We start from the raw sequence: 25,953 nt of genomic DNA on the forward strand, positions 1-25,953 counted from the left end.
TGAAATTTTTTAGATCTCGCCTTTGTTAAAGCATGAACAATACATGAAAAGTATATTCTTATTTAAAGGGGACATATGAAAAACTCACTTTTTCAGTGATTGAGCACATACATTTGGGTATCTGGAGTGTCTACCAACATACAAACTGAAATAAGACAACCCAGTCAGTTTGTTGTGGGCTGTCTAGAATCGAAAAAACATGTGATTCAACAAGCCATTCAGATTTGGCTCCCCTTCCTATGTCACTTGCAGGCTCGTTAGAATATACCGCCCACAGCTTGAGAACTACCTTTGCAAAGGTGCAACATATGTTTCTCGCAAGCCAATCAGAGCAGACTGGACTTTTTTCGGGAGGGGTTCTTAAAGAGACAGGTGCTAAAACAGAGTGTTTCAGACAGAGGGTGAATACAGGTATATTCAGCAACACAGTAGGAGAAAAATAACGTGTTTTTTGAGCATTAAAGCATGTAAACATGTTCTACTAGAAACCCAAAATACGAGTATGAAACTGAAAATGAGCATGATATGTTCCCTTTAAATCCATATCATACAGACCTATCATTTCTAATCTAATAAGACCTTTATTTTGGCAATATAGATATAACACTATAACACCATCTGGTTTTTATATTTTTATTTAGGAATAGATAAATAATCTCAAAAACACAAAAATCCATTCATTTAGCTCTTTATTTAGAACTATCAATGAATCATTTTGTTACAAAACAAGTCTTTTCTTGATATCTATACTCTTGTTGTCCATTATATAAGTAAACATACATACAAATTAAATAAGGGTTAGTTCAAGTGAAAAAAAAAACTGTGAGGACTTTCAGCAATTGATATAGCTATCAGGTAATATCAAAACATGACAAAATGAAATGACAGACAATGAAATATTTGTCTGAATATGCACCAACATGAATGTTATTGTATTACTTATACCGATCACAAGGGTGCAATATATTTTAAATGAATTACGCCATAATATTGGCCAACAATGTAATGACCTATCATAAGCAAATGGACCTTATCTCAGGGTACATCCATTATGGCTTATAATGACATCATCACTTGAGATATGTCGCACCCTTTATGAAGTAAATGTGATACCAACATGTTATAATATTATCCAGCAGTTCTAATCAGATGCTAAAAGTGATAACACTTTATATTGTTCTGGTGTGATTATGTAGTAATTATGTATTTCAATAATGTCTTATAGTGAAAATGTGAGTTTACAGCACAATGCAAAACGTAATATATGTGAGGTGTAGCGTTAAAAAAAAAACATTTCTCTTTAGAAAAATGAGAAATACAACTTCGTTAATGTGGTTTGTTTGGTACAGTTTTAAACATTTTGCAAAAATATATATATATATTCCAAAAGCATTGCTGTATATTATGAGAAAGATTTATCAAATGAGAGCTCAAACATCGGTGCTCACTTCACATTGCAGATCTTGACTGAGGTTCCGACTCCGAAGCCCGGATAGAGGGGCTCAACGAACGAGGTCTCAAACCTGTGCAGGAGGCTCATGGTGTTGCCTATGCTGTAAAACGCCAGCACGCCCGCAGTGTGGTCCAGGTACACGCCTATCCTGGGGGAGTGGGGGCCGCTGACGGGCGTGTCCACCCGGTTGTGCCAGGCAGAGTAACCCGTGTCGGAGCAGAGCAGGCTCCAGGACTTGTCGTTATAGCCCAGCAGACACAGCGAGCCTTTGCCCTTCCGGCTGATGCTCCTGTAGGCCACTCCGATGGAGAACTCCCCGCTCCACTCGATCTCCCAGTAGTAGCGGCCTCCGGACAGGGCCTCCCGGCACAGCACCTGGGCGAAGCTGTCGAACCTCTCCGGGTTGTCTCCGTAGGGCTGCAGGTCTCTGGTGCGGATCACTTTCCTGTTGTGTTCTGAGACGTACAGCTCCTTGTAGGCTGTGCTAGGGTCCATTTTCAGCTGGCAGAAGACTGGAGGAGAAGAATCAATGCATTTTTATAGCATTTATTTGGTAACTGTTGGAGTTAAATGGTCATACTTCAGGTAAATACACACTTACGTTTCACAAAATCTGCCCTGCCCTTTGGCTCTGGAAAAGGAGTGTTGTCCACCACTTCTTTGCCTGCACATGAAGAATCACTAGGGTTAGGTCAATGTGAACTGCACACACCCACACACATGCCTTTAATTCTTCTGTTGATGTGTTGTTGCGGTGTTTTCAACGAAAGACTCTATGATGCAATCAGGATGTGGTTTACCTCCAACAACTACATTATCAACCTCAACAATAATTAACCTCCTGCAGTCTTATATGGCTATAGTACGTGACGGCACTCACCTCTGCTCCTTCTGTCCAATGTTCGACTCTCTGTAGTGTACACCGGGACCTCGCTCACTGCAAGACAGAACACATTTATATTTAGCTAACTTAGTTTTTTTTCTGCCCATCATGTAGAAGTATTGTGTTTCTGCTGCTAAGGTCGCACCTGACTTGGAGATCTTAAGCAGCTCCTCTCTGCCAAACTCCTCCAGGCGGTCCTTGATCTCAGCCACGGCTTTCCTGACAGCCCCGAAGGAGAAGTCGGGGTTCACCGTCACTCTGGGTATGAAGCCGTCATCGGTGGGGGTGCACAGGTAGTTGAAGTTCTGATGAGGAGAGGAAAAGCAAGTGTCGTGACGATGATTGAGAAACAGATAGAGTTGACCAAATGTATTTTTACTAGGGCTGTCAATCAATTCAAATATTTAATTGCATGATTTCTGTGATTAATCGCAAGTTAATCCAATCTTTTTATTTGTTCAAAATGTACCTTAAAGGGAGATTTGTCAAGTATTTAATACTCTTATCAACATGGGAGTGGGCAAATGTGCTTGCTTTATGCAAATGTATGTATATATTTATTATTGGAAATCAATTAACAACACAAAACAATGACAAATATTGTCCAGAAACCCTCACAGGTACTGCATTTAGCATAAAAAATATGCTCCAATCATAACATGGCAAACTGCAGCCCAACAGGCAACAACAGCTGTCAGTGTGTCAGTGTGCTGACTTGACTATGACTTGCCCCAAAACTGCATGTGATTATCATAAAGTGGGCATGTCTGTAAAGGAGAGACTCGTGGGTACCCATAGAACCCATTTACATTCACTTATCTTGAGGTCAGAGGTCAAGGGACCACTTTGAAAATGGCCATGCCAGTTTTTCCTCGCCAAAATTGAGTGTAAGTTTGGAGCGTTATTTAGCCTCCTTCACGACAAGCTAGTATGACATGGACATGTTTTTTGTCCAAAATTTCCATTCACAATAAGTGCTGCTATTAACTCCACTTGCTTGTTTAGAAAGGCTTACGCCCAAAGTGATACCAAGGACTTAACCTGTCATCGTGATCATGGCCAACCTGAGTAGGCTTTCTTATTAAAAACCACACCCATACACTAATTACTTCAAGCTTCATGCCCAAATCAGAACTCAACAGGTGTATTTCCTCTTCAAACAGTTGCCCTGAAGCTGTGTGTTACCTGCAAAAAGTGGATGTGGTCCTCAGTGCTGTGCAGCTGCTTGAGGCCGGACTCCTTTTTCTTCAGTTCATCGATCTCTTGTTCCAGCCGCTCGATCAAAGCCTCGGCCTGGTTGAAAGCTGCCTTCTCGTTGATACCGATCAGCTTGCTGACCTCTGACCTCATCCTCTCAATGGAGCGGATCATGTCCTCAAACATCTTCTGGCTCTCCACCATGGCTCTCTGGGCCTGGTTCTGGACACAACAAAGGTGTCAGTGTTTCACAGAAGACACTACTATACAGAACATCTTATAGCATGAAAATACATGTTATCAACAATACCTTCAGTGAATCCACAGCAGTCTTCAGCTCGTCCAGCTCCTTCACCCTCTCCTGGCATTTTTGTCTAATCTCAGCTTGGGAGACTCCCAAGAGTTTCTGCAGAAAAGAAAAGCCACATTACACACCCATCTACTTCACTGTTTTGTTAAGCGTGCACTCCCATGCTGACTGGCTGTGCCGGCTCCCTTTATTTAATATGCAGTGTTAAGAGAGTTGATCATAAAAGTCGCATTAACTCGGATTTATAAAATGCACTTGAATGTCACGCTGTTTTATTGTGTGAGACGCCAAGCCCTGTATTTGTTGGTTCAGTAAAAACATTCTTTCTCATCGAGGAATATCTGGGGAGGCCCTTCAGCATGTCGAATAAACCTCGCTCAAAGAATCTTCTTAATGCGGCAGGCTTTTATCTCAGAGGGAGAGGGGGGTAAAAAAAATCTGTAATGGAATTCTGGCCATGTCAGGAATGTGAATCTACCGCTGCCGCACTTTTAAAGAGATGTTTCAAGGTGCACGCAGCACTGACATGCAGAATAGAGGGCTTCTAATTCAGCTTTTACTCAAGCCCACCAACCCATTCTTCAAGATAAGCTTGAGGAATGTGGGGAATCTAAGAGGGGGGGGTGGATATGAGAGGGGGGGGAGGGGAGAGAGCGGGAGACGGGAGTTAGATGTGTGAGACTCAGGTTGTAAATCTTTTGGATGAGAGAAACCAGACTCTCCATGTTGTAAAGAAAACAGTAGGACGAATTATGACCTCATCATGCCCTAAACAATCCTTTAGCCCGTATTCCTGGCTGCCATAAAAACACTAAACTACTCATCGTATAAGTTGAATGATGCAGATTTATACTACAGTATCTGTTGACACTCTTATCTACTACGCATCCTTTACAGGCAATGTGATTGGTGAGTCATTCGCCATGGTTACAACACCGTGATTGGTCGATCACGGGGTGTTGGAGACCTTGACTCCCTGGCATTCCAGTATCATTACAGACCCACTCCCACAGGTGGGAACCAGTGCAGCAGGAGGAAGTCGGAGACAGTTTCTGTTTATCGCTCCCACAGCTGGAACTCAACATTCTGTGAAAAAGCAGCTTTCAGAGGCGATAACTATATAAGACACTCCCCCCCACGGCCTCCGAACAGCTAATCAGAGAGCTGGATTTGTTTTGGCGGTGAATGGCTGCCTGTTTTAGCTGATAGCGTTGGTGAAATGGGTCAAAGTACAAGTGCCAGTCGTAGTGCAGCAGAAAGGGCAGGAGTTGGGAAAAACACAGGTTTACTTTCACTCAAAATACTCCAGTGACTGTATAAAAGTAAAGTAAAAGTATATAAAACATATTAGAGCAGAATAAGGAGAGTTTCAGCTTGTGGCTCCTCTCATGTAACTGAATACGCTGCTTATCCTTCTGACATGAAATCACACTTTCATTCTCTGAGAAGCTGCTTGACAACAACTTTTTTCTAACAACATTATTCCTGTGAGTATTTAGTCTATCATCCATCAAAAGAGACAGGAGGATGTCTTACCTGTTTCTCCCCCCTCTCTGCCTCAGCAGAGACAATGTCATGGCCCCTGTGTTCACTGACTGTGCAGATAGCACAGATACACATCTGATCTGTTCGACAGAAGAGCTCCAGGGACTTCTGGTGCTGTGGGCAGATCTTCCTGTCCAGGTTCCCCAGCTCGTCAACCAGCTTGTGCCTCTTGAATGTGGCTGATTCATAGTGTGGCTTCAGGTGCTTCTCGCAGTAGGACGCCAGACAGCCGAGACAGGACTTCACAGCCTTTAGTTTCTTCCCAGAGCAGAAGTCGCAGGGGACGTCGCTTGGCCCTGCGTAGAGGTTCCCCTGGGATGCGTTGAGATTCAGGTTCAGGTTCAGGCCGCTCTTCTTGATCTTCTCAGCCACCATGCTCAGGGTGGCGTTGGGCCGCAGCACCGGCCTCTGGGTGAACGTGATTTTACACTGTGGACAAATGTAGATCCCTGTGTAGTCAGCCTCATTCCAGTAGCCGCTGATGCAGTCCATACAGAAACTGTGTCCACAAGGGATAGCCACGGGGTCCCTCAGCAGGTTCACACACAGGGAGCAGCTGAAATAGTCTGGAGAAGGGTGATCGGCCATTGTCACAGGCTCAGAACACAGTCAGACCTGCGGAAAGAGACAGAGAGTGCCAAGAGCAGATAGAGAATCCGTTGAGTGTGCCTGGGAGCCCGCCCTCAAGAGTGTGGTACAGCGTGCCAGAGACAGGACCTACTTGTATTTCTGAATTCCAGAGGTTATTGATTGAAAGCAGACAAGGCCCTCCCCCTGTGCTGGGAGTATATCGAGCCCTGCCCAGTTCAGATAAGCAGGTTGAGCAAGGAGGGAGAGGGAGAGAGAGGTAGAGGGGGAGAGAGGGAGAGAGAGGGAGAGGGAGAGGGCGGGCAGACAGGAGAAGAGAGAGAGAGAGAGAGAGAGAGAGAGAGGGAGAGAGGACAGAGTTAAAGAAGGAGAATGAATGAAATGTAAAAAACACACAAAGTGACAACTACGGTGCCAGAAAAAACTTCCATTTTCCTTACAGCTTCCTTTATTCTCAAATTTCTCATGTGGCTCATCTGCGGGCGAGTTGTGCGCACACTTCTCGGCAGCTGTATTTCCACCTATTGTTGTCAGACAGAATCGCCATTGTCTCAAACCGGTTATAGTCCGACAAACATAAATGCAGCCTAAAGTACTGTAGGAATTCCAGGGACCACCCAGTAAACAAACAGAGACACTCTGAGTTTCAAAGTAGTTTCAAATATGAGGGACGTTGTTGCAGTTTATAACCAAAAACCTGTTTAAAGTTTACCTGCTGTAGGCAGTTTGTCTAAGAACAGCCAGAGTTCAGGGTATGGTATTTGCACTGTGTCCAGTCAGACCAGTCCGGTTGCTTTTTACAAGTCAGTTTGTGACTGTAGATGTGTTTGTTCAGCAGAAAGGAAATATTGAGACACCGAACGGAAACACACACACACACACACACACACACAAGTGCACACACAGAACATTCCTGTCAGCCCTAGGTGTTTTGTTGCAATGCATGTTTTACATATTTGTATTCATGCCTCATCACATGTTATGTTGCATTTTTTAATTTCTAAAAATATCCTTTTCATAGTTACCTAGTGTAGCTAGGGGTTAAACTTCAGAGGAGACCCTGACTCAATCTGCATCACAAAGTGTCCGCTGACATCATAGCCTCTCATTAGCATTTCAATTAGGCCGAGTCTACTTGTTTCTACCAATATTAGTAGTATTTTTGTTCAAGTTCAGAGACCCTACTTTGAAGACAGTTGAAATAAAAGTTGTGTAGCATTACCTGCCTGATGCAGAATCATGTAGCAACAAATATAATGTTAATTTTAGGTTGTAAAAAGTACATTGGCTGCACCTTCAATTCATATCTTGCATTACTTCATGCACTCGGCAGTTTCACCCTTCCATGTTTGGTCGGGTTTCTGATAAGCCAGTTTTCCTTCCTTCCTCCAGAGTGAAGGGAGCGCTCTGTGCTTACAGATTAACTACCTGTTAGGGCCGAGGGCCGCTGCCAAGGGACAACAATTTGAATATGGCTCTGATTTATTTAAGAGTTTCTAACTCATGTCAGACAAGCAGTGCACAACTGCACGTATGCCAAAAAAATGTCTATTTCTTTGGGAAAGTCAATGCAGCATGATAATGTTTATGACATAAGACACTCTAATAAGACTTAATAACAAGCCTCTCTAAAAGAGTAGCATGCCTGTTAACAATAAAGCAGACAGAAACTCCACACAGTCAATCGATAGCTCAAGTTCAAGAAGAAAGTGCGAGTGCACAACAACACAAATGGCTATTTGATTAAAGGAAACAATGACGACTTCACTGAGTGTGAGTAATAAAAACAGGAAGACACAGTATTTAATGTGTTCTGGGTAGATACACAACGGTGAAGAGTACTGAAACAGACACAGATCAAATGGGAATGGAAAGGCTGCACACCACTAGTAAGAATCCTAGATGAGCAAAACCAGAACATGTTGAGTGTCTATCATAGCTGCATTCAAATGTTCTAATAACAACTGGATTAATCCCAAAATAGTTAATTTTTGTCAGGTATTTAATACTCTTACTAAGTTGGAGGGGGCAAGTTTGCTGCTTTATGAAAATGCATGTATATATTTATTATTGGAAATCAATTAACAACACAAAACAATGACAGATATTGTCCAGAAACCCTCACAGGTACTGCATTTAGCATAAAAAATATGCTCAAATCATAACATGGCAAACTGCAGCCCAACAGGCAACAACAGCTGTCAGTGTGTCAGTGTGCTGACTTGACTATGACTTGCCCCAAACTGCATGTGATTATCACAAAGTGGGCATGTCTGTAAAAGGGAGACTTGTGGGTACCCATAGAACCTATTTTAATCACATCTATTGAGGTCAGAGGTCAAGGGACCCCTTTGAAAATGGCCTCCTTAGGTTTTCTAGTTTCATATGATGCCAAGATCTTCACTAGCTTTAAAACTGAGCGATTTACTACCTAAAAATTGCAAACTGCGTTAATGCGTTAAAGAAATTAGTGGCGTTAAAAAGAATTTGGGTTAACGTGTTATTATCGCGTTAACTTTGACAGCCCTACAAAACAGTTCTCCCATATATTTAAGGCGCCATGATAACGATATGCTAGTTTGACATAAAATACAAAATAGCAGGGTTAGATTGTGCGTGTGAAAATGTGATATAAAATAATGAAAATATATATTTGTTAAAAATATTTTTTTTACCTAAAAGCTGTACCATGGGTCTGGCACAATATACACAGGAAAAGCAAAGTAGTCAGCCAAACCGAAACTTGCGAGCTTGACAAATGTTCATTTGATCATGTTTGCTCTCATAAGCCTGTCTGATATGAAACCAATTCTTAGGCAAAGGAAATAATCAGTAGGTGGAGAGAACCACTGAACGTCCACTGGTGCCAAACATCAAGGTTAAGTTTAATAAGTGTAGGCCAACTGGTTCTTCTTCTCCATAAAATTTAAATATGTTTTGTTTTATAGAAGCAAAGTTCATCTCCTGGCTAAAACCAGGGTTAAAGGGCCAGTTGGGTTGGTGGAAGGAAATACAGAAAAAAACAAAAAGAAAATCTGTTAAGAGGGTAAAATGCTTTGCAAGACAATAATGCTATTGGTATGCAAACGGATGAGCACGCAAGTCACAGTGACTCAGCCATTTCCACCTGTAACTGATATTTTTCTGATGCATTTGTCAGCGTCATTACAAACAGGACTAGACTTAATTAATTCACATGCAAAGGAAGTGCAATAAATATTAAATCTGAATATTAAAGGGGACATATTATGCTAATTTTCAGGTTCATACTTGTATTTTGGGTTTCTATCTTGTTTACATGCTTTAATGTTCAAAAAACGCTTTATTTTTCTCATACCGGCTGTGCTGCAGGACCTCTTTCCACCCTCTGTCTGAAACGCTCTGTTTGAGCTCCTGCCCCGCCCCCTCCCCCTCCCGAAAAAGCCCAGTCTTCTCTGATTGGTCAGCTGGCCCACTGGTCAACCGAACCAAACTCTTTGGACTCCGCTCCAGCTCCGCTCTAACTAGCTTTGTTTGAGGGCGTGCCAAACTAGCCGCGAGGCAGGAATTATGCAAATGTGTTACTTGGTGACATCACCACGTTACGGAAGAAAAGGCGGGACTTGAAGCGAGGTGTTTCAGGCAGTTCAGGTGCAGTGTTTCTGTGAGGGAGAGGAACTCCCTTTGGTGTAGAATTTGGGCTTTGTAACTTTGCAGACCTTTGATATGCACAAAATATATATAATACACTAAAGGAAATGGGAAAAAGCACAAAAGCATAATAGGTGCTCTTTAACGTTCTCAAACCGTGGGATAAAATAGTCATTATATAAATCATAATAAAATAATTCTTGCAAATTTGTAACATCGCCTAGTTCAGCGGCTCAAGGTCTTTTGAAGGTCAAAAATGAATATCTGAAATAAAATAAAATTCCCATGAAAACTACAGAAAATGTAAATATCTGTTCTGTTTTTACCGTATTGTCATCATGTCAGTGTTGGTTAGTGTGGAGCATGACCCCTGTCAGGGGAATCTTTTGTCAACTTAAGATGCTACATTTAGTCTTGCGTGTCAGCTGTAGTTACTGTTGTTGACGGACAACAGACACTGTAATGCCTGGGTCTCGGCTCGGGCCCCGCTGGCTCCGACACAATGGAACCTTTTAAGCAGGCTTTCTCGGCCCTGCTGTTATCTGGCCTATCAAGTGTAGTTGCATTCCTATCTCCGTTTCAACAACCCTGAAACTCCATCTTGGCTGGGAGGTGTGTACACTGTAAGGTGAAATCTGCAGAGGAACGTATTTAACTCAGAAGAGGAAACATTCTTAGAATTGGTTTTGAAAGAGCGCATTGTCTTATTTGAAGATAGTATTACAGTTGAGTTTATTATGCCACAGAAATATAGATCCAGTGTTGACATCCTGTCAAACATCAGAAAAACAAATCAGTGGCAATGAAATGCAAAGTAAGAGTTGGTGATTAACTAGCTGCAGGTGAGGTGAAGGTTAAGGAAGTCTCACTGGCTCAAGAAGGCCAAGCCGAATGAAGTCAACCAAGGCCAACTAAGCTGTTTATCTGGCATCACTACGCTTCATCACAATGAGAGGAGTCACTGCTGATGCTGCTACTGACGAGACATTACAGTTCACCAGAAAAGTCGTATTATTATTAGTCAACGTGCAGAAATGAATCTCTTTAGTGTGAGTTCAGTTTATACTATAAACATGCCCAAGGGGAACAGCCTATCTTGAGGCGATCTCTAACACTCAGCAATTAGAGTACACTCAATTGTAGAGAGTGGTTTCATAGATGCCTACTTACTTTTGAATGTACTTTTTTTGCTTTTATTCATCCTTTTTATGGGATGCAAATACTACTAACACTATCCCAAACAGCACTTGTCATGCTCTGTTTGAACCCCTTTGCTGAAAAATGTATAAAAGCCTATATTGTGTTTTTATTTTATGGTGTGTACATGTAATAATAATAAAAAAAAACATCTAGTCTTTTGCTGTCAATACTCAAAGCCAAACCTTGCATCTCATGAGCACACATTTCAATCATTCTCATTACATTCTGTAACTGATGGAAGCAATCACTGTGTCCTTTTCTTGCCCCGCCCTTGTTTGACTGGTTTCGGCTCAACCAGTTTAGCCGCCCTCTCTGTTTACTCTATATAACTTGCTCACGTAGCACCTGTGGGATCAGTCTGCCACTGTGCTGACAAGAGCCACTGACTGGAGTGACTACACAACATCTTTACTGCATTGGAGGAAACAGCGCTAAATTGTCTCCATGTCGTCTGACCAGGACGACTGCCACCTGTGCAAGGAATCCCTCAGGGACGCCGTGTCCATCCCGTGTGGCCACATCTTCTGCTCCGTGTGCCTGAAGACGTACTGGGACCATGCGGACCACACGGGCTCGTACCTCTGCCCGGAGTGCAGGGTCACCTACAACAAGAGACCAACCCCGAGGCGCATGGGAGGAGGCCACCGGCACTCCACCATCCAACGCAACTCCGAAGCCTTTCCGCCTCCGCCTCCGTCCCCTGACTACAACTACGCGGGACCCCAGGATGTAGGCTGCGACATCTGCATCGGGAAGAAGCACAAAGCCGTCAAGACCTGCCTGATGTGTCTGGCTTCCTACTGCGACAGGCATCTCAAGCCCCACTACGAGTCAAACACTTTTAAAAGGCACAAGTTGGTGGATGAAATCGGCCACCTGGACAGGCAGATCTGTCCCCAGCATCAGAAGGGTCTGGAGCTGTTCTGTCGCACCGACCAGATGTGTATCTGCGTGCTGTGTACGGTGAAAGAGCACAAAGGTCACGACATGGTGTCTGCTGAACAGGAGAGGGCGGATGAGCAGGTACGTTTGATATTGCTTAAAACGACATCGTTGGTTTTCAGACTGTCACCAGTTCAGCAACAGGTTTAATGCTGAAATGTTTTTTGCTCATCACGACAAGCATTGTGTAATGTACTTGGACCTTTTGTTATTTGCGAATCATTGGTGACACATGGTTTATTGCACCAGTGACTCAGTAGCAGATAATGAATGACAGAGTAGATTACAACAGATAAAACAAGCCTAACGTGAGACACACCCATATGAAAATAAGGCTGCTACCTGCATATGCAGCCTCAAGTGTCAACTTTGAGCTGCTCACTGTTATAATAAAATCCAACGTTAAAGTTTTAAAAAATATCAATTCAACGATTTTGTCAATCTGAGTTGTTGATTTGTGGAATTGTTTGTCATCATCAATAACAACGTCTGTTGCCTCCTCATAGCAACGGCTGGGCGCTACCCAGGCTGAGATCCAGGAGAAGATTCATGATCGAAACAAGCAGATGGAGGAACTAAAACAAGCAGTGGACTCACTCAAGGTTTGTGCCACCATCATCATCCATCCCAGATAAAACCAGACTAACCACAATAGACTGGAATGGAAAGTTAAATCAACTCCCAACACTGACAACATTCCTTGGCGTAGGAGCAATGACAGCTCCTCTAACCAGTGTGACACCCAGTTAATTTATGGCTTTTTTCCTGTGCAGAGCTCAGCCCACATGGCGCTGCAGGAATGCGAGAAGATGTTCACCGACATGATGCGCTACATTGAGAGGATGCAGCAAGAGATGTCCAAGCTCATCTCCGCCAACAAGAGGGCAGCGCTCAGCAACGCCGAGGGCCACATGGAGCGCCTGACCCACGAGATCGCAGATCTGAAGAGGAGAGACAACGAGATCACCCAACTGTCCCGCACCGAGGACCACATCCACTTCATCCAGGTAACTGACAATATGACATGGGCACCATCCATCCTATCCCATCATGCACTGGTGGAGAAAGTTGTATCGTATCGTAGGCAAGTTTTAAAAAGGTCACCAGTCAATCACAAGGCTAACAGACCTGTATTACAAAATATCACATCTAATGAACCCTATAATATGCAGTCCAATAGTATACAATATCATAACTGTGTTGCTGTTTTTCTCCCTTATTAGACCTACCACATGCTGATAGCCCAGACGGAGGCGGAGGAGCTGCCTACTGTGACCGTCAACCCCTACTTCACCTTCGGCCCAGTCACTAAGGCCGTCTCTGAGATGAAACAGCACCTGAACGAATTCAGCAATGACGAACTGGTCAAGGTGGCCAAGGCCGGTGAGTTCAAAAACACAGGAAAAGTTCATTTAAATAGTCTAATATATCCAGTTATCTGGTGTCACTCTGCACATGTTACCTTAATGTTGACTCAGCCTTTTTTGTTTTATTTTTGCAGTTAACAAAATGACCTTCTGCCAACTGGATGAACCCAAAAAGAGACGGACAATAAAAAGTAAGTCAGCCATTTAAGAAAAATAACTTAACCTATTGTTGCTTTTATGTGAACAACAAAGTAATGTGGTTCTATTATTAAGACAAATTACTTTAAGACAATCCATAAAGCCAGCAGAGCTATGGTATTTAGCTGATTGATTAGCTGTCAACTATTAAATGAATCGCCGACTATTTGGATAATCGATTAATCGGTTTGAGTCATTTTTTAAGAGAAAAAAAAAAAATTCTCTGATTTCAGCTTCTTAAATGTGAATATTTTCTGGTTTCTTTACTCCACTATGACAGTAAACTGAATATACAAATGTTTATGATACTTGCACGTTTTGTTCAGCAAGGAATGAACACCACGTTTATGAGTTTTGAAGTGTGAATGCAATCGCTAGAAGTAAAAAGCTAACGTCAGGCTATAAACGAACTACACCACGGTTGCATGAACGCGAGTATACACACTGAGGCTGTAAAGGCGGGACGAGTTGGCGTGATGACGTTTAGTAGTCTCATTTAGCCACTTGTTTGTTTTAAGACACCTAAATTAACAATATGGATATTTACTGACATACAGTATTTCATATTGTAGAGCAAAACGTTAAAATCTCTTCAGCTTGTGTTAACCACAGACTAACTAAAAACCCATTCAAAAAACCCAGTGACCTCCAGATGAGGTAACCGGAAGTGCAAGAATGTTGACTCATTTCCGGGTTTCAGGACTCGTTCCTGCAGCACTCCTACTTTTATTGACTCAAAGGGAAAGCAAAGCATCATTTGACAAGAGACAGTTAGATAGATTTACAACTTCCCTTGTCCTCAATGCCCTGTTGTACACTCCTGTTTGATGTTATTCATTACAAGGTAGCCTGAGTGGCCAAGTTGCCACATGGTTAAATGTTTACTTTGATTAGGAATTCAGACTGCCAGCGAGTTTACATTAGCACACTAATATAACAAGGCTATCAACACCACCCATTATGCTTGTTTTCTTCATAGGTGTAACACATGTATTGAGCCATTATTGTTGATTTTCTATATTTAATAGCATGGTGTAATAGAAACTAATTCTGGATCAGTAAAATAAACACGCCCTTCAACTCAAAGCTTTATAATCCACGATGCCACCATCACTATTTTCTAATATGATCACACTTTTACTCTCACAGGTGATGAAGCTCCCGTGTACAAGTCTCTGCCAGTCCAGGAGCCTCAGCACAGGGACGACTTCCTGAAATGTGAGTCTCACTTTCTTTCTTTCTTTCTCTGATACGGTTTTCTGCAGGGACACAGATCACTGCTCTCACTGCTCGTTTCAGTGCACGGGGCAAATTAAATGCTGATGAGGTTCTCTGTCAGGCCCTGTGGTTGACCACAAAATCTGGTTTTAGTAACTACTGTACTGTATGTCTTATAGTGTTGACAGAGACTGGGATTGACTCATTAACAAATGCATTAGCTGGCACTTACTCAGCTTTGTGATTTTGAGTTTGCAGTGTAAGTGCTCCCTCCTTGAAGGCATTCAGTCAGATTAGAACAAAAAAAACTCTGAGAAATAATCCTTGGAAAAAACGTGATGTTTTTTTCTAATATTATAAGAATATTCAGTTTTAAGCAAATTGTCAGTTTTACTGTTATTTAACTAAAACAAAATGCGTAGTTTTTAAATAGTTTGGGTATTTTGAAGTGGGGTTGTATGAGGTACTTATCTATAGTCGGTGTATTACCTACAGTAGATAGCGGTCGGCACGCCCCCCAGTTGAGAAACAGACAGGCGTTAATGCACAGAACCCAAGCAATGCACTGCTGTGGACGGGGCCGGCAGCAAAACATGTTTTAGCCATCTGAAAAAAAGGCTGACCAAAAAAAATCTATATCAGTTTAAGTGTACGGTATATTCAGAATATGTTTCAACGGGGAAATGTTTCACTTCCAGTTAATTTCCCTGTCGGAAATGGCTGTCTGACGGCAAGATGAAGTGGTGAAAATATTCTAAATATAGCGTACACTTAAATTGATATTGACTTTTTTAGGTGTCTAAAATATGTTTTGCTGCCGGCCCCGTCCACAGCAGTACATTGCTTTGCTCCCGTGTCTGTAAATCCTGTCTGTTTCTTCAAACTGGGGGCATGCCGACCGTCATCTACTGTAGGTAATAAGATAAGATAAGATAAGATATTCCTTTATTAGTCCCACAGTGGGGAAATTTGCAGTGTACAGCAGCAAAGGGCATAGTGCAAAAAACAAGAAACATCAGCTAACACAGTAAAAAAACAAAGTGAAACAAATCGAACAATTTAAATATAATGAAATATAAAAATAGGAGCAGTATATACAGTATTGACAATAAGCAGACTATTAACAAAATTGCACAAGTGGAAAAATTATATTGCACAGTGAGAATGAAACTGTCTACACTGACTACAGATAAGTACCTCATATAACTGCACTTCAAAACACCTAAACTATCCCTTTAAGGTCACAGGAGAAGGGGCTCAAAGGTTGTAGGTCTCACCTTACAGTTACAATTAAATATGCACGTTGTTAGATGGACTTCCGTTTGTGGTCAAACTCACAAACAGTGTTGATACCTCTGGCATTTCCAGATAATAGGTCGGGGGATAATAGGCCGAGCAGGTCTAGGAGAGCCCACCGGGTGTCCCACCAACTGTGACCCGGAGAGATAAACAGCAGGCAGGTGACATCCAACCCCAGTTATTATTCTGATTTCTGTGTCCAGCCAGAGGGTCTCCCACTTTTCCTTTAAAGCATGTTATAGCAAAAATTAGTTCAAAATCTAATAGAACTAGAAATCTAAAATACTTGGTGGTACAATGGTGAGGGGTTCTTTAAGCTGCTGTGAAACAGAGGCTCTGTCCATCTTTGGTTTTGCTCATTCATACTTAAGTTAACTTCCTCTTGTGAACTAAATGTTCATTTTGTCTTCTTAGATGCCTGCGAACTCACTCTGGACTCAAACACGGCCTACAGACAGCTCCACTTGTCCCGAGGGAACAGGAAAGCTGCCCTCAAGAGAGACCCCCAGAACTACCCTGACCACCCTTCCAGGTTCGACTCCCTGCCCCAGGTCCTGTGTAAGGAGTCCCTCTCCGGAGGGGCTTACTACTGGGAGGTTGACTGGAGCGGAGAGGGGGCCGCCATCGGAGTCACCTACAAAGGCATCAAGAGGACGGGCTACGGAGACAGCTGCCGCATCGGCTACAACCGCAAGTCTTGGAGCCTCTTCTGCTCAGATGCCAGCTACTCAGCCCGCCACAGCAAAGACCAGATCGAGATCAGTGCACCCTACTCGTCACGCATAGCGGTGTTCCTAGACCACGCTGGGGGTACCCTCTCTTTCTACACCGTAGGGGAGACCATGTCTCTCATCCACCGCTTCAAGGTCTCCTTTACCGAGGCCGTCTATCCAGGCTTCTGGGTTTGGTATGAGTCAGCCGTCACCCTCATCCATTAGGGATTAAATAACACACTTCCAATGATCAATGCACAACTGTGATTCAGTTTGGATTTACAGAACAAAAACTATTCTCTGAAAATATATTATAATTCTTTTACAAGATTTTTTCATTGACTATTTACACTATGTGTTGTGTATCAGGGGAACTGCTTGTGATGACTGTGAAAATCAAAATGTGTGAAATGAAAGATCAGGTGTATGAAATGAAGGCATTTAAATTATCATTTGGAATAATGAAGGATGTAATTGATTGAAATATGTCATGTGATCATTTGTAAAAGTTACGATACACTTATTTTGATCAATAAACATTTTATAACGAGGATAAACTGTGATATTACTGTTGCATTTGTTTACTTCATACTTCTATTATCACAAACTTTCACTCGACAGGCAAAAACAAACGACGTACAAACCGAGCCGTGGGCTTATTGAACCGTTGCACCACTATTAAATACAGGCCTGCTAATTATTTAATGAGATGCCAGAGACATAGAAGAGGCAATTATCTGAACATAGGCCGACTTGACCAATAAGTAGCCTTCCTTATTTCACATAAAATCAGTGTTATGGCTTTATATAATACAGAAATATCATTTTTTAAATCTATGTATTTATATATTTCGAAGTTCAAACATATGGCTATGTTTTTCTTCTCCCTAATGTGCAAAACAAACCAAACCGAAACAAGACCCAACAACCACAATACAAACCGAACCGTGGGCCTGTCAAACCGCTGCACCACTACTAATTACCTCTCAGCCTGCATGCACGTACACTAAATTATGAAGCTGCCTGGAGATGGAAGAAAACTGCTCATTCATTCAAGCTTTATCGAACCGGATTCAATGCTATCCTCTAGTGTGTAATGGGTTTCAAAAATCACTCCTACTATGCCTTAAGAATACATCAAAAAAATGTGGTTGAATTACCAACATCACCAACATTCAAAATGAACTAAATACAATCCATCTGTTCTGAGACAGTATGAGAATGAGAGAATGTGTTTGTGTGTTTTGATTCATGCTTTGTCTGTGAAGAGCAGCGTTGGCTTTGTGGAGGTCTGAGAGGTTCGAGAGGAATAGTACAGGAGTAGGCGTGGTGTGACTGAGAGGCTCCTGAGTTCACAGATGGTTGAACCTCATCGAGCAGCAGTTTTAAAATGTTTGTGGTATGCTGAACTAAGGTTTGGTCCAGTCTCACTCTAAAGATCTTTATCATTGAGTTAGTCATTAAAAGTCTGGATTCAGACAGTTACAGTATTACATGATGTAACACATGAGCTTTTTTTCTTTACAAAAGTAGTTCCATTTGATTATTGTAGGAGATAAAACGATACGCAATTCAAACTAGTGGCAATTTTTTTCTCTTTACTAAATCTTAATGTCAAAGAAGCCTGATTATAAGACTGTGTTGTCATTTAGTTTTCACTGGCGGCATTTTAGATGTCTGGAACAGGAATAATAACAAAACATGTTTTTCCCTTGGACTTAGGTACATGTGTTTTGTCACATATTACCATGTCTGATTCTTTTAATCATTGTCTCCTTTAGTTGCTACTTATGTACAATGATTAGACACCAGGAGACATCACAACTGATGAAACTGACAAACAAAAGGTTTTTTCTCGGTTCTAATCGTCTGTAACTTTCAGTATCCTTCTCTTGTGATGCTGGGGAGTGAAGTGAGTTTAGATTGTGAAATCCTAAAACTGCAGCCTGAAGGGAAAATGAAGAAGATACGGTAGAGAGGATATTAAAAACTCACCCAGAAACATTGAGGTTATCATGGTCAGCAGATGAGCTTGGCCATTGTTCAGTGATATTATATGCCTGATTGATATGTTTTTTCGAGAAAGACATTTTTCACCATATTTCTGAACAAGGGGTCAGACTGAAAGATAGGAACCAGACTTGCATTACAAGATGAGGGATAGTGCAACTTTAGTAAATACCTGTGATACCATATGTGAGCCTTGCTCTCTCTAGTGGAGAGATGTACACAGTACAAGGATGTCATCGGCCACTGTTCACCTCACCATTCTGGGAAAGCTCCTGTGTGATGATTCACTGTTGGAGATACAAAACAGTCTGAAACAGTGCAAGAAGCATGGTATAACATACTTTTATTAGCTAGACTTTTACATCTTACCTGGCTTAGAACACAGATCTACTATTTCATTAAGAGACTGGTTACTTCAAACAACATATTAAAAGCCTCCCTGAACAAATTCACCTTATCTGTCTCCTCCTACTTTGTACAAGTTTGTTTTGTAAATCCTACATGGCGTAAAGTATTAGCCTAGCTAGGCTAACTTAGCTACCTGTCATTTACCACCACCAAGAGTTAAAGCTCCCATATTGTAAAAAGTAGGATTTTCAGGTCTTTTACATTACAAAGCAGGTTTAAGTACTTTATAAATACTGTTGAACTATCAAAACGCTCAATATACGTAGAAATACACACAGCCCGTATTCAGAAATTGTGCGTTTGAAACAAGCGTCCGTATTTCTGTCCATTTGTGATGTCACAAATATACAATATTTAGACCATTACACGGTTTTAAACGTACACATTCTAAATATGTCCCAGTTCATTTCCTGTGGAGTGTATGTGAATGCCATCAGCTGACAGGAAGTAAACATGGACCTAAACTGTGGCCTAGCAATGCAATTCTGTTGCAATTCCGCTGCAATTTCGTCAAAAGGCTCTGTCTAAAACAGAGCGTTTCAGACAGAGGGTAAATACAGGCATATTCAGGCTGACAGTATGAGGAAAATAATGTTTTTTTTTAACATTAAAGCATGTAAACATGTTCTAGTAGAAACACAACACACAAGTATGAACCTGAAAATGAGCATGATATGGGACCTTTAAATAACGTTACCTTTCTTCGGGACACCAAATGGGGACATGAGGCAATTAAGCGGTTAAAATAATAGCTTAAATAGCCTAAAATGCACAGTATCTGATCCAAACCAAACGGACAGCCCCTCCACAGGGTCACTCCATACTTAATTAACGTTTAACCGTGATTATAATGCTGTTATCCCATCATTAGGCCGCCCTGCCTATAGAGGGCAGTCGAGTCAAACTCAAAACTGAAGCTAAGGCTACATAGAAAAAGAAGTACTCGTTTCTCGTCGGACACATTCACCCTGCGCACCAACAGAAAGAAGCGCCGCCGCACATTCTCACGTTTTCTCTGTAGTGTCTGCTCAGGTGAGTTTAAAATCCATACTATACCTGTAATAAAGACTTTCACAGCCTGATATCCTAGCATGTGAACTGTAATTTAAGTCCCTGCTATTCACTCTATCATGAAATATCCAGAAATGTGTATAAAAGTAGAAACTGAAGAGAGAAAACCGATGAATGGAGCTAGTCTGCTAACACAACATTAGCTCGCGTTAGCATTATATATTTATTATATTTTGCTGTACTACAGGCTGTCTAGAAGATAGCGGGTGTGTTTGGTGGCTTCTGCATGTCATTTGACCCAAACATTACTGACAACTGAGATGGGTATTTTATAAAAAACATAAATATGACAAATGTAAAGCCACAGCAGTGTGGCTATCTGTGCTGTGCTGTGTTGTGGAAGCATGCGTTACAACTATCACTATGACAACCGACTGGACTGGACAGACTCCCTAGTTACATGTGTGTGCTCCAGCTTGATTAACTAAGATCAGATATTCCTTTATTAGTATCACAGTGGGGAAATTTAAAAAAAAAAGAGCTAAACAAAGTAACAAAATATGAACCATTTAAATAGAAGGAAGTTTAAAATAGGAACAGTATATACAGGATTGACAATAAACAGACTATTAACAAAATTACACAAGTGGAAAATGATATTTTACACAGAGAATGAATGAATGAAATAACTAAGACTAGCTTGATATCAGCACTGGAACTTGGTGTGAAATCTGATGATTTCCCTATTTAATTAGAGAAGAATTTAAGCATCAATAGAGGTGCAAAATATACAAGGAAGGAAACAGAACCTGATCCAGAAGTAATATCAGAGATACCTTTTTCAGGTGATGTAAGCCACTGTCCTAATTTTATGGCAGTATTTCTTTAAGGTGCCTTTGTTCTTTAGGGTAATAATAGTTGTTTTGTTGCCATGTTTGTCTATTCCTTTGTTAAAGTGTTATTACAGTGTCCAGTAGCACATCCTTAGAGAATAATTTAAGCATCAATAGAGGTGCAAAATATACAAGGAAGGAAACAGAACCTGGTCCAGAAGTAGCACTGAACACTGAACATCTCAGGTACTGGACTGTTGAGGTGCAGCCATCCTTCTGTTGCATAGAACAGAGACCTTTTATGAACCTGAAGGCTGATTTTGTTGTTGATCTATTTCAGAGTTTAAGTTCCTGGATACCTTTTTAGGGGATGTAAGCCACTGTCCTAGTTTTATGGCAGTATTTAAGGTGCTATTTTTTTAATATCAGCACTGGAACTTGGTGTGAAACCTGATAATAGTTACCATTTTGCCACGTTTGTCTATTCCTTTGTTAAAGTGTTATTACAGTGTCCAGTAGCACATCCTTGACCTCAGACAAAGGTCTTTTCCAACAATAAGGAAAGTAGCAAAGCTGGCAGTAGTATTCATTCTATGTAACTAATTATTGTTTTTTATATTAAAGATATTCACTCTGTCTGCTTATAACTAAATACAGATGGCGGCGACAAAGGTTCCAGAGGTTCGTGACATCACACGGATCGAGAGAATAGGTAAGCATCCACATTTACTCTGGGACCCATTACTGTTTATGGATACAAGTTAATGATTACTACATGTGTGTTGTCATAGGTCAGCCCTAATGTATGTTGATGCAAGCTCACTCTTCCAAATGTACTCAATATTAATGTGATAATTTCTGTCTTGTGTTTAGGAGCGCACTCTCACATCCGTGGCCTTGGTTTGGATGATGCTTTGGAGCCAAGACAGGTAGCGTTAAGTCTTCAGTTCATATTATGTAGCTGTGGGACTTGTTCTCTCTTAAGTTGGTATTCAGCACATAAAGAGATGATATATTGATGTATTAAGAGTATAACCCAGTAAGGAACTCTGTACTTGGATTCCAGTATAAGCAGAAATGTTGTAAATTCAACAGATATATAGGATTATACAGCACAGGATGACGTGCAGATGTGCATTAATATGCATTTGGCTTCAAGGATACCTGTTCCTATTCACCTGCAGGTGTCTCAAGGGATGGTCGGCCAGCTGGCCTCCCGTCGGGCGGCAGGGGTCATTCTTGAGATGATCAAAGATGGCCACATAGCTGGCAGAGCAGTACTGATCGCTGGCCAACCTGGCACAGGAAAGACTGCCATCGCTATGGGTAAGGACCACAGCGGAGGCTTTCCGGAACACAGTATCATTTCATCATCGTCCTCTGGAAATCATATTGTTGTTGTAATTGGCTTAAGTCATCATTAAAACAAGAGGTCCTTTTCCCAGATTCACTAGCTGAGTATAGGTTCAGCTGAGATATATATATATTTTTTTTCTGCAGGCATCGCCCAGTCTCTTGGCCCCGATACGCCTTTCACAGCGCTGGCCGGTAGTGAGATCTTCTCCCTCGAGATGAGCAAGACCGAGGCACTCAGCCAATCTTTTAGGAAAGCCATCGGAGTGAGAATCAAGTGAGTGAGCAAGCACAATAATTGTGTTTTGTAATTCTCATTGTTTGAAATGAATCAGTATTCAAAGTGGGTTTCTTTTACAGAGAAGAGACGGAGATTATTGAAGGAGAGGTGGTGGAGATCCAGATCGATAGACCAGCCACTGGAACGGTAAGCTGCTTACGTGTCGGCTCGAATTGCACTCATGACTTGCAGTCTTACACCTTCTTTATGACAGAACACACTATTTTGAGTTGCTAGAAGGCAGAAAATACTGATATTACAGGGAAATTGGGAATTGAAACAGGTGTAAAATGGTACACACTCATTAAAGACAAATGTATTGATATTTAACGTTGTCTCTCAGGGTGCCAAGGTGGGCAAGCTGACTCTAAAGACTACTGAGATGGAGACGATATATGACTTGGGCAACAAGATGATTGACAGTCTCAGTAAAGAGAAGGTTCAAGCAGGGTGAGTTAATGTCTTGTTCATTGATATTTACACATCAGGATCACTCAGGCCTGTCGGATATATAACCTGCATGTGATCTAAACTGTCTTTCCCTATGTTTTCTCTCAGAGATGTTATAACCATTGACAAAGCCACTGGAAAAATCAGCAAGTTGGGCCGCTCCTTCACCAGAGCCAGAGACTATGATGCCATGGGAGCTCAGGTATCCTCCATCTGTCACATTACATCAGTACAATTTCTCTGCTGCAGTTATTAAGCAGATATTCAACGGCCCTTTACCTTTGGCCTTGTGGATTCATTTTTGAAATGTATTTTATTGTATTTTTTTCTTATCCCTGTAGACCCAGTTTGTACAGTGTCCAGAGGGAGAGCTGCAGAAGAGGAAAGAGGTGGTCCACACAGTGTCCCTCCATGAGATCGACGTCATCAACAGCCGCACACAAGGCTTCCTGGCCCTGTTCTCCGGAGACACCGGAGAGATTAAGTCTGAAGTCCGAGAGCAGATTAACGCCAAAGTGTGTGAGTGGAGGGAAGAGGGCAAGGCGGAGATCATTCCTGGGGTAGGTGCAACTGTGTGTGTGTTTATATGTGGTTTGTCTGTGATTTCATTTAGGGTTCCCCTATACAGATGTACAGCAAGAGCTCACAGGGAACAAGATCCCTGAATATGAATTAACTAAAATACATTTTGAATTCAAACACATCATCACAGTTTGGGCAATTAAACTGTAGTGCCTTTATAGTATGGTTATAGTAACCCAAACCCTAACCCCCTAGTCCAGTGGTTCTCAACCTCTTTTCTTGTCAAGGTTCCCTAAATTGATACACATAAAGTCAAACACCCCCATTTGATAAGATTTCGCTTCAGGGACCTCCATCTGAAAAGATTTTGATGGTTAGATATGATTTAAGACCTGGTTCAGAACCACTGCCCTAGTCCATAAGATGACCCCCCTCAACCCCACTTTCCCTTCCAACAATGATGCCATCGTCATATGCCAATTCAGTAGACATCGCCCAACTCTAACTGCCCTTGACTCATTTTCTATGTTTGTGTTTCCAGGTGTTATTTATTGACGAGGTCCATATGCTGGACATGGAGTGCTTCTCCTTCCTGAACCGAGCCCTAGAGAGTGATCTGTCCCCAGTTCTCATTATGGCCACCAACAGAGGCATCACTCGGTACTATTTCCATCTCCATTTTTCATTTTAATTTCTTACACCCTGTATGTCTGGCTATTTGATAGACTACAGGAAAATATTGATGGTTTTTAAAATTCTTTGAATAAAAATAAGTTTTTCAAATCTGCCATTTCTTTTCTAATATTTTCTTAGTATCCGCGGCACAAACTATCAGAGCCCTCATGGCATCCCCATCGACCTGCTGGACCGCCTGCTCATCATCGCCACCTCACCTTACACAGAGAAAGAGACGAGGCAGATCCTCAAGATCCGGTGAGAATCTGCGTTCATCATCTGTCAGCAAGCTGTGTTTGCTTCTTCCCAGCGTTACAGAAGGAAGATCAACTCTCGTGGTTTCATTTCAGGTGTGAAGAGGAGGATGTGGAGCTGAGCGAGGAAGCTCACACCGTCCTGACTCGCATCGGCATGGAGACGTCACTGCGATACGCCATCCAGCTGATCAGCACTGCTGGACTGGTGTGTCGCAAGCGCAAGGTAAGCTCAATCTGAACAAGCAGATAGTATTGCTGCAGCTGTAACACATGTAAAAAAAAGTAATTTATCAACATCTAGAAGCAACTATTTTAACCATTGGATGGATTATATTTCAGTAGTTTAGTCATGAATAGTCCTGTAGTCTCAGTGTGGATGTCATCTCTGTGTTTTGGCTTCTTCAGGGGACAGAAGTTCAGGTGGAGGACATTAAAAGGGTTTACTCTCTGTTCCTGGATGAGGCCAGATCCTCTCAGTACATGAAGGAGTATCAGGATTCCTTCCTCTTCAATGAAACACGTGAGTTCGCTGTTCATCCTGTCTGTCTCTGGTGGGGGGCCGAATTCCTCGGCTTTGGATCCCACACAGCAACATTTCACATTGATTTAAATATAAGTCAAACAATGCATCAATATTGCTGAAACAGACTCTTATCCAGAGGCACCTGCTGTAGCCTGCTGCAGTCATTAGAGAAGATATCAGTTTTTACATGCTTAGTAAACTGCTGTCCAAAGTGATGATGGGCTGTAGTTTCACAGCAGAAGCAATACATAGAGATACGTAAAATGAAAAGAAAAAAATTGCAACTCAGCTCAGTGTTGCACTAGTAGGCTCAGCTGTCCCATATCATTTAAAATAGAAAAAATTAATTTATATACATATATTATATGCAAATGCAAAACAATGTGATATGTAGATTTGAAAAGAAAGTGAATAATCTTTCTACTAAACATCCAAATTCTCCGTTACACAGTGAATAAACAGGATGTATCTGTTCTTACATTTCAGAAACGGCTACAATGGACACCTCATAATGAAGATCACTGCTGTGTTTTCTTGCTTTGAAGTTTTTATGTTGTCGATCGTCTCTGCGGTTGGAGTCAATTCAGAACTGGATTTTAATTAAATTTGAATTCAGCATCGAATTACATTGAAGATCGAATGCATTGAATTGACTGAACGCCCCTACATGTGTCTTCTCCGTTCACCTTTAAGTCTACATTGTTTGAATTCAAATTTATTCTCTGAAATTTGACTTAATTCTTAATTTACCACAGTTCTGTTCATCTTTGAGGCCTTATGGCAGGAATCTCCATTCCTTCAATGTTTTTGTTCACTTATCTTTACATGGTTTATTTTTATGAAAATTAAACAGGCTTTTTTAAGCACACTGTAATTTGTTTTCTTATTTGTCACTTCATCTTGAACGCTGCAAAAGAGGTTTATTGGTGTGAAAACATTAATTGGAAAATCTTAAAAAGTTTTGAGTTAAACAAATCAAGTGGGTGTCTTACAAAGTTAGTTATTTTAGAGCGATCTTGCTGAGCTTGTACCCCATCTCTTACAGTGGTGTTACGAAGGGATTTCATCACTGCCAGTCTGGACCGCAG

At 41.6% G+C, this 25,953-nt stretch overlaps 3 protein-coding genes across 6 annotated transcripts; 2 read left to right on the forward strand and 1 right to left on the reverse strand.

The window, feature by feature from the left end:
* Window positions 1–619: 619 nt before the first annotated feature.
* ftr82 (finTRIM family, member 82) lies at window positions 620–19,795 on the reverse strand. Of its 2 annotated transcripts, none has more exons than XM_037748523.1 (9): window positions 19,659–19,795; window positions 18,726–18,840; window positions 5,380–6,185; window positions 3,844–3,939; window positions 3,522–3,755; window positions 2,482–2,641; window positions 2,334–2,390; window positions 2,055–2,117; window positions 620–1,965 (listed from the first exon to the last, which is right to left on the reverse strand). In XM_037748523.1, the coding sequence occupies exons 3-9, from the start codon at window positions 5,974–5,976 to the stop codon at window positions 1,445–1,447; spliced, it is 1,728 nt and encodes a 575-aa protein (XP_037604451.1). In that variant the 5' UTR covers window positions 5,977–6,185; window positions 18,726–18,840; window positions 19,659–19,795; the 3' UTR covers window positions 620–1,444. The 2 variants fall into 2 exon arrangements, with proteins under 2 accessions (XP_037604451.1, XP_037604452.1); XM_037748524.1 differs by lacking the exon at window positions 19,659–19,795 and adding an exon at window positions 19,007–19,188.
* On the forward strand, window positions 11,148–17,100 carry ftr83 (finTRIM family, member 83). 3 transcript variants are annotated; one of them, XM_037748527.1, is made up of 8 exons: window positions 11,148–11,829; window positions 12,255–12,350; window positions 12,522–12,755; window positions 12,972–13,131; window positions 13,250–13,306; window positions 14,463–14,531; window positions 15,900–15,991; window positions 16,245–16,382. In XM_037748527.1, exons 1-7 carry the CDS (start codon window positions 11,251–11,253, stop codon window positions 15,965–15,967), a joined length of 1,263 nt encoding a protein of 420 aa, XP_037604455.1. In that variant the 5' UTR covers window positions 11,148–11,250; the 3' UTR covers window positions 15,968–15,991; window positions 16,245–16,382. The 3 variants fall into 3 exon arrangements, with proteins under 3 accessions (XP_037604455.1, XP_037604454.1, XP_037604453.1); XM_037748526.1 differs by having other exon boundaries at window positions 11,149–11,829; window positions 15,900–15,987; window positions 16,245–16,379; XM_037748525.1 differs by lacking the exon at window positions 15,900–15,991 and having other exon boundaries at window positions 11,150–11,829; window positions 16,245–17,100.
* Window positions 19,796–19,865: 70 nt separating the features above from the next.
* On the forward strand, window positions 19,866–25,739 carry ruvbl2 (RuvB-like AAA ATPase 2). The gene is made up of 14 exons (XM_037748528.1): window positions 19,866–19,993; window positions 21,463–21,517; window positions 21,679–21,734; window positions 21,990–22,131; window positions 22,306–22,435; window positions 22,519–22,585; window positions 22,782–22,888; window positions 22,997–23,090; window positions 23,230–23,448; window positions 23,952–24,070; window positions 24,224–24,343; window positions 24,436–24,565; window positions 24,748–24,862; window positions 25,352–25,739. The coding sequence occupies exons 2-14, from the start codon at window positions 21,463–21,465 to the stop codon at window positions 25,375–25,377; spliced, it is 1,380 nt and encodes a 459-aa protein (XP_037604456.1). The 5' UTR covers window positions 19,866–19,993; the 3' UTR covers window positions 25,378–25,739.
* Window positions 25,740–25,953: the final 214 nt, after the last annotated feature.

The sequence above is a fragment of the Sebastes umbrosus genome, chromosome 17 (assembly GCF_015220745.1).
Source record: "Sebastes umbrosus isolate fSebUmb1 chromosome 17, fSebUmb1.pri, whole genome shotgun sequence".
Taxonomy (NCBI): domain Eukaryota; kingdom Metazoa; phylum Chordata; class Actinopteri; order Perciformes; family Sebastidae; genus Sebastes; species Sebastes umbrosus.

What these genes read in the sequence shown, in the direction of transcription:
- ftr82 (XM_037748523.1), bottom strand. Translation starts at nt 5,976, where the DNA reads ATGGCCGATCACCCTTCTCCAGACTATTTCAGCTGCTCCCTGTGTGTG. An exon ending in CAGAGAGGGGGGAGAAACAG is followed by an intron (nt 3,940 to 5,379) that starts GTAAGACATCCT and finishes TCTTTTCTGCAG; the next exon opens with AAACTCTTGGGAGTCTCCCA. An exon ending in CAGGGCAGATTTTGTGAAAC is followed by an intron (nt 1,966 to 2,054) that starts GTAAGTGTGTAT and finishes CTTCTCCTCCAG; the next exon opens with TCTTCTGCCAGCTGAAAATG.
- ftr83 (XM_037748525.1), top strand. Translation starts at nt 11,251, where the DNA reads ATGTCGTCTGACCAGGACGACTGCCACCTGTGCAAGGAATCCCTCAGG. An exon ending in GGTCAAGGTGGCCAAGGCCG is followed by an intron (nt 13,132 to 13,249) that starts GTGAGTTCAAAA and finishes TTATTTTTGCAG; the next exon opens with TTAACAAAATGACCTTCTGC. An exon ending in AAAGAGACGGACAATAAAAA is followed by an intron (nt 13,307 to 14,462) that starts GTAAGTCAGCCA and finishes TTACTCTCACAG; the next exon opens with GTGATGAAGCTCCCGTGTAC.
- ruvbl2 (XM_037748528.1), top strand. Translation starts at nt 21,463, where the DNA reads ATGGCGGCGACAAAGGTTCCAGAGGTTCGTGACATCACACGGATCGAG. An exon ending in AAAGACTGCCATCGCTATGG is followed by an intron (nt 22,132 to 22,305) that starts GTAAGGACCACA and finishes TTTTTTCTGCAG; the next exon opens with GCATCGCCCAGTCTCTTGGC. An exon ending in TGGTGTGTCGCAAGCGCAAG is followed by an intron (nt 24,566 to 24,747) that starts GTAAGCTCAATC and finishes TGGCTTCTTCAG; the next exon opens with GGGACAGAAGTTCAGGTGGA.